Source organism: Corylus avellana, chromosome ca2, assembly GCF_901000735.1.
Source record: "Corylus avellana chromosome ca2, CavTom2PMs-1.0".
Classification (NCBI taxonomy): Eukaryota; Viridiplantae; Streptophyta; class Magnoliopsida; order Fagales; family Betulaceae; genus Corylus; species Corylus avellana.
The window spans coordinates 9,211,539-9,223,175 of record NC_081542.1 but is presented as its reverse complement, the minus strand read 5'-3'; the positions used below and the strand labels follow the sequence as shown (position 1 = coordinate 9,223,175).

At 34.3% G+C, this 11,637-nt stretch overlaps 1 protein-coding gene across 1 annotated transcript; it reads right to left on the bottom strand.

Annotated features, from left to right (window-relative positions):
• Nucleotides 1-6,920: 6,920 nt before the first annotated feature.
• On the bottom strand, nucleotides 6,921-11,121 carry LOC132169363 (uncharacterized). Its single transcript, XM_059580406.1, has 9 exons — nucleotides 10,790-11,121; nucleotides 10,611-10,670; nucleotides 10,290-10,337; nucleotides 8,939-9,071; nucleotides 8,779-8,855; nucleotides 7,739-7,834; nucleotides 7,578-7,648; nucleotides 7,378-7,468; nucleotides 6,921-7,285 (listed from the first exon to the last, which is right to left on the bottom strand). Exons 1-9 carry the CDS (start codon nucleotides 11,030-11,032, stop codon nucleotides 7,178-7,180), a joined length of 927 nt encoding a protein of 308 aa, XP_059436389.1. The 5' UTR covers nucleotides 11,033-11,121; the 3' UTR covers nucleotides 6,921-7,177.
• Nucleotides 11,122-11,637: the final 516 nt, after the last annotated feature.

Sequence of the window (11,637 nt, the reverse complement as noted above, 5' to 3'; positions counted from 1 at the left end):
TCATACAATTACAAGTGGGTTAATTAAGATGGATTGCCAAAAAGTCTGCATAATTCAAAATCAAGCAAAAAAGTATGCATAATTCAAAATCATGCAAAATGCATTGATTCTTGGTTATGCTGGGCCAAATTTTGGATGCTAAACGAGAAATACCCGTCAAAAATAAAACCAAAACGACCACAAATGCTCACATAACCATGCGGAAATTAAAAACCCAAAAACAGAGAGGAAGGGGTGGCTTTCAGGCTAATAAAAAATTAATATGCTGATGTGTCAAAACTGTGCATTTTGCATGAGACTAACAGGTGCTACACAAATTTGAGAAAATTTTACGGTGGGAATTTATTTGACATTTCGATTAACACAGGTAGTAAAAACTCCAAAAAAAAAAAAAAATAATAATTAATTAATTAATTAAAAAATTTTAAAAAAAATTTAAAAAAAACTTAGGGATTTTTCAGTTTTAGCGGGTTGACTCACAGATTTATAATATATTTAGCCTTGAAAAAAAAAAAAAAAACTAGTTTGGTAAAAAAATTCAAAGCGCTTTTGAAGGTCAGAAAGCCTAAAAATGACCAAAACGCACTTTTGGCAAAAGCTTAAAAATAAAGTTTTTGCCAAAAAAAACATTTTTTACTTGAAAGCACTATTTCTCAAACATAATCTCAAACGCCCTGGGATCGAATCTTGACTCCATTAATTCACCCCCATGAGTTTGAACCCACACGTGAAGTAGAATCTTAAAGTAATGATTATGTGATTAAATTTACCTCTTCCCATCAGTTTAAGCTTTTAGAACAAGTGTTAAATAGGTTGTTGGAAAAACGCTACTAGAATATAAGATCATAATAAAACATTTTACCTCAAATAGTACATGGAGTCCTATCCCACTTCAATGTATGATTGTCCATCAAATACATAGATAGACAAAATTTCCATGGAATTAATCATATTCCTTGCAAATTGATTTGCTTTTGAAAGTGAACCGACATTTGTGGGTGAATTTCAAAAACGCAATTTTTACAATTTTAAAAAGTAGCGAACTTTCAATTTTAAAATTTTTTACAATTTTTACCAAACGTTTTTACAATTTAAAAAAGTTGCGATTTCAAAAACTTAATTTTTAAAAACCCAATTTTTAAAATTTCACTTATTGAAATCGCAATCCCAAACAGACCTTTAGTCTAGTCTTCGCGCGCGTACAACATGATCCAACGAAGTAATCAATTAGCGGGGACAATTTTTATTTTTATATATTTTTGTGCAATCGGTCAATGTTGAAATCTCTATTGGTATCATAGCCACCAATAAATCATAAACAAAGCCACTGAAGTATGTTTGGTATAGACCGGTTGTTAGTTGTAGGGGTGGCAAAATGGGTACCTAACACGACCCGATTATGACCCGCGGGTACCCGTTACACGATTAGCCTATACCCAGACACGACTCGTTTAGCTAAACGGGTAATCGGGTTTGACACGATTATGACATGAAAATAGCCGGGAAACCCGACACGACCCGTTTTACCCGTTTAAAATAATCGGGTCTAATCGGGTAGATACGACCCGACACGACCCGATTACCCTAAACTATAAAATTAAAAAATAAAAAAATAAAAAAATAAAAAAAATAAAAAATAAAAAATAAAATAAAAATTCAAAATTGTAATAATAATACTAATACAATAATACATCAATATAGTCAACGCAAAAAATTGAGTTCCAAGAGATTAAAGGCTTTAATAAAGGATAAGAAAAAAATATATATATCGGAAAGTAACTGTAATTGACAAATTGTATTTCAAAAGAAATTACTAAACTCATAATTTCACCTAAACTTAAAAGTTAAAAGTTAAAAGTTAAAACAAGTAAGTTCATTTATTATAAGTTTATTTATTAAAATAGTCCACTTATTATTTAGTCCCACATGTAACAAAAGTGTTAAAAAATTAATTTAAACAATGAAAATCACAGTTTTCTTGTTGGCTTTCTCTTTTGTTGGTAATTATGTATTAACTTATTTCTTGAAGCAGGCTTCCTTGTCCCCAAAGGCTGAAAATGGTAAAGTAAGTCTTAATTTCTTAAAGTTTGTACTTAAAAAAAAAAAAAAAAATTCCTAAAGTCTGTAAGTTAGTTAACGTGAGGAGTCCGCAAGGCAAAAAAAAAAAAAAAGTCTTAAAGTCTGTAAGTTAAGAAATAAAAAGTCTGTAAGTCTGTAAACGTGAGGTGAGGAGTCCGCAGGACCGCAAGGCAGAAAAAAATAAAAAAATCTAGGTCTGGCGGGTCGCAAGGCAAAAAAAACAAAAAAAAAATAAAATAAAGAGAAAAATAAATTAAAATAAAAAATCCGGGTCTGACGGGTCGACCCGCCAACCCGCCAGACCCGGATACTGTGCGGGTCTGACGGGTCGACCCGCCAGACCCGCACAATAATCGTGTCTAGCGGGTCGACCCGCCAGACACGAAATTTTCGGGTCTTAATCGGGTAGACCCGATTACGACCCGAACCCGATTAGCCCAAACCCAATACCTGTTTTTTCGTGTCGTGTTCCTGTCGGATTCGTGGGTCGTGTCAAAATTGCCGGCCCTACTCAAATGTCTTGGCAAGTTGAGGCAGAGTGCTTTCCTCAACGCCATTAGAAATATAGAATAGTCATAAGAAGAAAAAGACAAGCTTCACCTTACTTATTAAAGCAAGTTATCGCCTCATCAGATTGAGACACTAGTATTAATTATATAAAAGCATTGGCCTTTCCACGGCCTCAAGAGTCTTAATTATTTATTTATATCCAGTAAGCAGACCAGATCTAATGCATTAATTAATGTGTAGTATACCAACTCTCACACCTTTCTATAAAATAAAACAATTGGGAAGATTGTAAAATTAGTCCATGGAGCTTAATGTTGTGAAATTATTATTATTTTATAATGAAAAACCTCTCCAAGATAAAGACTACTTCTTTGTGTCATTTTTGTCGGGTAAATTTCAAACCCTGCAAAAGGCTCTCTTCACACGGATCGAATAATACTTCGACTTCACCGATAAGCTGGCTCCAAGAAATTGATTGTAACTAAGGGGAGAATTCGAACCTTAGATGTAATGGAAATGCCACTAAGACCGAGGCCCTTACCCCCTTACTACTTGAGCTAACCTCTTATGGTTGTGAAATTATATATAGAGAAATTATGAAAATGAAAGGTTATGAAATTATACATTTTCCGTAAAAAAAAAAATTATGAATACCAAAAATAATAAAAAGAAAAATAAAATTAAACAAGAAAAGGAAAAACGGACACTAGCCTTGGTTGGACTACCCCTATATTGAAACCAACCCTCTTGTTGAATTTGAGAGTGGGCGAACCACCTCATGGCTCTAGGGCGGTTCGGAGGCCTTTTCTTTTTCTTTTTTCTTTTTTCTTTTTTCTTTTTTCTTTTCTGGTATTTTTACAAATATATTTTTAGGATAAATGTATAATTTCTTAATGACTCGAATGAAAAAATGATCGAAATTTATATGAAGTGAGTTATTTGTTACATAGCCATACCAAAAATAATTAATATTTGTCACTTTTTAAATGCTAAAGAGTTATTTGTCACAAACTAATTTTACAATTTTCTACAAGAGTAGTGATTTATATAACACCGGCGTGCATGAACAGTGTGCGCACTGGTGTTATATATATATACTGTTTAAATATTATTTTAATCATACTGTTCATGCACGCTAGTGTTATATAAATCACTACTCTTTTCTACAAACTAAATTATGTCATTGCAACAATGCTCCAACTGTAGTACTCCCCATAATAAAATAAAATAATTATTTTCTTTTTGAAAAATATATTGCCTAAGAGATCCTTGATTCTACATTGAATAATGCATTAGATCTTGCTGGAATCAACACAACATAGCATGACATCAATATATTAGCAGCATAGACGACCAAGTGTTTAGCCTGTAAAGTCTAACATCCCTTTTGCCCAGTCGTTCTCACAATAAACTTACCTCATTTATCAAATATCAGGAATAAAACTTCATCTCTCTTTTAAAGTCAGCAAAAGTACAAATTAAAGCCTTGGACCCAAGTAACCTCATCTTCCATGGCTTGCAATTTTCGATACAACTCGCAAATTCAACACGAAATTAGTGGGTTAAAATTACTCCACCTCTATTACCTTCACACCATGCAAAGTCCAGTACCCCTAGAGCAAAATCCATGCCTTGACACCTAAAGAAATCACATCCATCTTCAAACTTCTGCAATTTATGTGCAGAATTTGGACAGAAGCATCCATCACAGTCACCTCCACTTCCATTATCAACATCATCACCTCAAATTGTCAACAAAAAAACACAGAAGGAAAGGTCCTATCTATCTAGCTATCTATCTATCTGTTACCCATCTTGACTTTGAGCCTCTCCCCATGCCATTCAAGTGTTCATTATCTCCTTTTCAATGGCATTGTTTTGTTGACCACCCTTCTCTTTCTACTTAAAAAGAGTAGCGATTTTTGGCACACCGGCGTGCTTGAATAGTAAGCACGCCGGTGTTAAAATATTATAAAATATTATTAAAATAATATTTGAACAGTAAAAAAATAAAATAAAATAATATTTTAACATCGGTGTGCTTACTGTTCAAGCACGCCGGTGTACCAAAAATCACTACTCACATCGTCGTTTTTTTTTTAAATATCGAGTTGATAGTCGTGTTTCCACTCATTTTGATGTACGGGATACAATATCCATTGATTCTTATAAATGTCATTATGCGTTTAAAAATCATGGTTTATTTCAAATGCTGGTTTCCAGAGGTTTTTAGAGTGACGTTGGCCTGACTACTTGTTATTTTTTATTAGTTTGTCTTCCTCTAGTCTTATATGGGACAGCTCAATAGTTTTGTCTCAGTTTTCTACCTCTCTTTCCTTTTCTATTCCACCAAAGGTTGTTGGGTGTAATCGTCATGGAGTTTACAACTTTTAATACGTGTCGATATGTGATTAGTCACATTAGTCACCAAAAAATAAATTTAATACTATCTAATTACACACTGATACGTGTCAAAAGTTGTAAAAGAGTGTTAAAATAGTCGTAAGTCTAACATTTTTCTTGGTCATGTTCACAATCTTAGTGCCGACTTTGATGAACTCGATCCTCGTACTACTAAATGTGTGTTTTCGGTTATTTCTAAACCTAAAAAAAATGTTGCTATAGCTTTCACCACTGTTGATATCATCTTTTTTGAGTCTACACCATATTTTTTGGATGCATGTTCGTCTTCCACTACCTCCTAATTAACGGTCTAGTCTATTGTGTTGATGCGGTAGTCTTAAGTTTGAATCCAAACTCCATACTCTACCTTCCATTTAAAAACTAAAACCCTACCTATCGAACCCCATTTATTATGGGGCAATACATGAAGAGTGTTAGAATTACTGTTAAATAATTAAATTCACCATATGACAAGTGATACTTTTACAATAGTATATTTCCAAAGACTAATTGCCAAGCATTTTCTTATTATTAGAGGCTCTAGCCTAATTGTAACAATTACTTCTGTAATAAGGACACCTACAAAATCCCATTACAATTCTAGTGGGTGTATGTGAGTGCAGAAAAGAAATTACCTAATTTTGCCTTAATAGTGTATTACATTTTTTTTATTTTATTTTATTATTATTATTTTTTTTTTAAAGAGGAAACTTTGCTAAGGACCCCCAAACTTCCACTCATTTTGAAATATCCCCCCTGAACTTCAAAATCTCTCAATTTAGTCCCCTGAACTTTCAATTGCTCTCAATTTGGACCCTTACATTAATTTTAGCCTTTAAAAATTCAAAAAAAGACCAAAATATCCTTGATTTTTGTTTTTTTAAAAATAAAAAAACGTTTTAGGAGTTGGAATTTTATACAAAAGTCAGAGGTATAAACATCATGTGATATTTAAAATCTGACGGAGGGGTCCAAATTGAAAGCAATTGAAAGTTCATGAGACTAAATTGAGAGATTTTGAGTTCAGGGGGGGTATTTCAAAACGGGTTGAAGTTTGAGGGTCCTTAGTGAAGTTTCCCTTTTTTTAATAGATAAAACAAGAGATTACAACAAACAACAAAGGACTAAGCAACCCAACAATAAGCCTCAAAATGACCCCATCAGTATGAGTAAACAAAAAATAAAAGGAAATACATCAAATAAATGACGCGGCCCAATATTTTCTTGGCATGAAGACCAAGAAACTTGGCCACCAATTAAAGTGGTTTGCAAATGTGCACCACAGATGGTGCACACAAGAAATATACAACTGCAGTGGCAAAAGAGAGCTACCGCAGCATGAAGAACCCTGATGAAAGTCAAATCAAAGCTAATTAAAAGGAAAACCAACACGGAGTCTAGGTGACACCGCATAACGATCTGCAACCAGATCGAGAGAGCACCAAGAAAGGTGTAAAGAGCATCTAAAGCCCTAAAACTACAACAGAACAAAATCAAAAATAGTAACATCAGTCGAAGGCAGGGCTGGGGGAGACAGTAAGTACACAAATGAAGATCAGCATGTGTAAGCCGCTCACCGGCGCGTGTGATACACACTCTGGCGTGTATCACAGGGATTTAATCATATGATAAATTTCTTTTTTCCTTTCTTTATTTATTTATTTTATTTCTTTTCCTCTTCTCGAGGCTTTAGCAATCATTAGACCAGAGGGAGATAGTCAACTCTAATACATATATCAACTCCCAAGACATCTCTGTTTTAACCCCATTCAGTTCCAAAGGTTTAGTCTATATAAATCTAATGAGATCATATACCGAACAGAGCTCTTATTGTTAAGAGTTTAAGAGTATACACAATCACACTTTTGCTGGACAAAAATGAAAGTTAAAGTTGCAATTTAAAGATCTATAGAAGAATCACGCACCCATAACATTGTAGAATAACACGTTTTCATTGAACAGTAAAATCTTACAGTTGAATGATGTGTCAATCTGGTACGATTTTCTAAGGAACCAGATGATACAAGTACGATATTAATTTAGTCATTATCAAACTATACGAAATCACTACCAGAGACATCATCAATTCTAGTTTCCCACATCATCCTTTATAACGGATGTCATTAACTAAAAATGTACATGTAAAAGCATTTACTGTAAAACTGGGGCAAAGCCAAGAACCTCACTACTCCTTTGAGTTGAGTTGTCTTCCAAGGAAGACAAGTGCCACAGCAGTAGAAGCGGACAAAATTGTTGATGAGTAGCAGAGTGCAAGTAGAGCTCCCCTCAGGGACTGCATCCAAAAACTTTAGATGTTATTATACAGTGGTGGATTGTAAGAGGAAACATGGTCAGACAACAATCAAAGAAAGCGTTTTCAATCACCTTAGCCAACAGCAAAGCATTATCATTTGCATACTGCAATGAACTCTCTGGAATGCCTTGAACGCCCTGACCTACTTCCCATGAAAGAATCCTACATTTAAAATTTTCAAGATTTTTAAAGAAATATTTTTCTGTTCGGCCTGTTTGTTAAAAATGAAAGTATAAAAGCGAACTCACACTTAAAAACTGGGGATAGTTACCCAAAAGCTAAGCCAATGACAGCGCCAATGTTGGCTTTATCTGACGTTAGTTCAACTTGAAGGTCCCCAAACTGAAGTTGACAAGAACATTGTCTGTTTAATCTTTCATATCAAGTGCATCTGGTTACAGAAATTTCAACAAGTGCAGAATTATCATCTACCTTCAGCATCCTAGCTCCCTGTGGTTGTTCTTCAGCTGCAGTAGATACTGAACGCGCAGACAGAAGCCTTCCAGTTGTAATCATCACTTTTGCAATCTATAATGGTTGAACAGTATCCAACAATACTGCTACTTTAGAGATACATAAAAGCTAGTTATATTACATTTTTCAGAGAGAGAGAGAGAAAAGAAGATTGTTCCTTGAACAGTAAAACTATAACTAGTAAGTTTGAGGCAATAATACGGGTATTCATATGCATCTGTCTCAAAAATTTCTTACATGGATTTCGAGCAATGATAACAGCAAAGGAAACTCGTTTGCATTTTTGAAGCAAGGGACGATATGAGAAGAAAGAGGTTTTTGATAACAAAGGAAACTCGTTTGCATTTTTTAAGCAAAGGGTGAGATGAGAAGAAAAGGGATTGATTACATATATTTAAGTGACTTGAACAGGTTGATATATATCGGGATTTGATTGCGAAGCACAAGTTAAAAGCCTTGTTAAACACAGAAGCAGTCTTCCTACAAAGCAGTAGGATTTAATGGAGTAGAGCATGTCCAACCACCCACAATTATAGTCACATTTACTATAAGCAACGGTAAAAGCCAGTTAGCATCGGTTAGCATTTCTATATTGTTTCAGGATTCCAACTAAGCTTTTAGACCAAGGATCTGGATCTGGATGTCAACATAAAAAATTAAGTACTTAACTATGATAGCTCCTGGGGCTAAATCAATTCTACGGACCAGTTTTAGAAATTACGTTTTTTAGTTTAAAACTTAAGAAATTTTGTAGAGAAAATAATTCATGGTTGACAACATACTCTGATTATTATTATTTTTTTTTAATTTCTTTTCTTTTTATTTCAAATTCTTGGTTCCCCTCCCACCACCCCCACCCCACTCGAAAAAAAAGTATAAACTGAACTTGCAAAGGACAAATATTACATAATTACTATGGTAGCAAAAACAACTACTACTTTCAATTACATGGTGACAATAATAGCAATAACAAAACCACTTCAAGTAACATGGGATACCTTTTGTAGTTCACCTTGACCATACTGCCCCATGGACTGGAACCTCCTTCCAGCAGATACCAAACGCTTGCCAAGTGCTAAACCAGCTAAAAGATGGAAATAAGCTTTGGCACAAACTCCTAAGAATGTATCTGAGCATCAATTTTAGATATAATCTTGCCTGATTTGGCATTTTCTGTCAAAGACTCCTCCAACCCAGGGAGCTTGCTTGCTAAACTATGGGAAGTTGATGTGTCAGCTACTTCCCATGCCCGAGAGAGATTTAACAATGTCTCTCCCAGCTCTTTACCAAACTGAAAGAAAATGAAAATTTAATAATGTTCTGAGTAGTTTCTTCCCATCAGAAACAGAAAGATTCTAACAAATATACAAGAAATTTAAAATGTGAAGTATAGGAAGTACCAGAATGGTTAATAGCACGCCTACAATCTTTTGGACCACTAGGTTGAAAAACATTGGATGAACTAAGCAGATAAGATGTGATTTATTTCACATCTGCTTGTAAGAAAATGCTAATTTACTAATTTTCATGTTCCAGATGCTGAAATTCATAATGTTCTTAATAAAAATACCTTTACCCACAATATTCTGGCAGAGGCCCAGCAGAATTGTTTACTATTATTAGGTGTACAATCTATGATAATTGGAATACCCAATCACAGTAACCTAAGGGCTTCAAGCATATATATATCAAGAGAGAGAGATGTACACCACAAGCTTCTTTTTAGGGAGTATAGAACTATACAGATACACAATTTCTATATACTGACAGTGTTGGACTATTATATTTTAAAAGAGCTGAATGAACCAGCCTATATAGCTGAATGAGCCAACCCATAGTGGAGTCCTTAAAAGCATCACAAATGACTCTTGACATGTTAAAATCAATATTTAGGCATGCTTCCAGGGTAACAAAACTTGAAGTTTGATCAATCTGGATGTGCCTTGGGAGGTGAGTACCACCAACCGAGACACTACTAAGTAATTCCTTCGTCCCAAAATAAGTGCCTTAATTTGAAATGACACGATTTTAATGAAGATGATTAGATTCAATACTTTTACCAAAATGTCCAAAGATGGGCATGGCTTTTTGTGACTGTCTTGGCTGTTTCTTTTGAGTAGGCAAGGACAATATTAGAAAATAAAGATATGAATGCTTTGTGTTTTTGAAAGTAGACAATGATTTTAGGATATTCCCAAAAAAGAACAGCAAGACACATATTTCGGGAGGAAGCAGCAGTAAAATATAAAGTTACTATCGATTTCATTTGAAATGGCGAGGATCCTTGTCCCACAATGAGTTGCTGAGACCCATTGGTATACTCTTAGGATCACAGTCACACATTTAACAGAATGCTGTAAATTTCACCCAACATCACTCATGTTTTCACCACGAACATGATAGCACCCAAATCCCAAAACACTTAATTGAGTCATATAGCTTGCCCCCTACTCATTGCTCAAGACTGATTCAGTTAATAAGCATTCATGAAGCAATAAAAACAACTAACCTCATCAATTACCGGCCCATTCGAAAGATCAAAAGCCGCATCATTCAGCTGAACCACACCCAAATAAAAACAAAAATTAACCAAAACACTCTCAAATCAATTCAACCGCTACCCCTGGGCGGATATGAATTTCCAACAAACTGGGTTGTAAGAATTTCTCCAACCCAGTTTCTAAAAGTGTAATGGGTCCCTCGAGCATAATGCTATTAAAAAAACATATACTTTTAGAGATTAGAAACCCAGTTTGCAGAAAATTTCTGCACCCAAAACAAAAATCCAATCACAAAAATTTGAATAAACAAAGTCACCAACTCTGCTTACATCTAGACGAAGATCCTGCGGAAGCTGCGCAAAATAGTCTTGCGGAAGATCAAAGCTGTCCTGCACGACCCGAAAAAGGAAAACAGAAAAACAAAAAAACAAAAGTTAAACTAAACGAATACAAAACTATGGCGCCAAATTGAGAATGGAAATGAAAACGAAAACACAATGTATATTACGGCGAGTTGTTGAAGGAGGGATTGAGGGTCGTTGGGTTCGAGAGACGTCGAGGAGTCTGAGGAGCCCGTGAGAGCAAGTGGGACTGTGAGGGATTTGGAGAGGAGGGTTTTCTTGGGGTTGGAGGGTTTGGGTTTAAGAGAGGTTAGCGAAGGGATATGGAGGGGATATTGGGGGAAGAGAGGGGTAGAAGAGGAAGGGAGGTTGGGAATGGGTTGGGAGAGAAGATGATGAAGAGAAGCCATTTTTGGAGGTTGTGTGAGCGGTTCAGCGACAACCAGTCACTCATAGATATTGTTCTGTATGTTGCTTTTGTTGCTTTCTTTTTCTTTTCTTTTTTATTTAAACTTAAAATAAATAACTAAGTCTATAAAACTTGTCAATAAAATAAATAAATAAATATACAATAAAATTTAATTATCATTAAAACATATAAATATAATTTGTAATTTCTTTATTTCTACACGTAATTTTAATTTATTTCTTTATTCTTGACAAGTTGACATTATGTAATGTGCCCCCCTTTTCTTTTCTTTTTTTAATGTCACCATTGGTTTTTTAAAAGATTTATTTATTAATTTTTTTTTTTAATACTTTTTGAATGAAAAGTACAATTTGGTCGACTAAAAATTCCATTAACAAAAGTAATTAAAAAAATTGAATTACAATCCATAAAAACATTATACTTTATTTCTTTTGAAACTCAATTGCAAAAAGTCTTCACTAATAAAAATGACATTATTTGTATAGACCGAGTTGGAGAAAATCCTTCTAACCCAATTTAAAAAATAAAAAATAAAAAAAACCAAGATACAGTTTGAGAATGTATTTGGCATCGAAATTCCCTATA

Coding starts and splice junctions, on each gene's coding strand:
- LOC132169363 (XM_059580406.1), bottom strand. CDS start 11,032: ATGGCTTCTCTTCATCATCTTCTCTCCCAACCCATTCCCAACCTCCCT. Junction 10,671..10,789: donor CCCTCCTTCAACAACTCGCC/GTAATATACATT, acceptor CGGGTCGTGCAG/GACAGCTTTGATCTTCCGCA. Junction 7,469..7,577: donor GTCATTGGCTTAGCTTTTGG/GTAACTATCCCC, acceptor TTTTAAATGTAG/GATTCTTTCATGGGAAGTAG.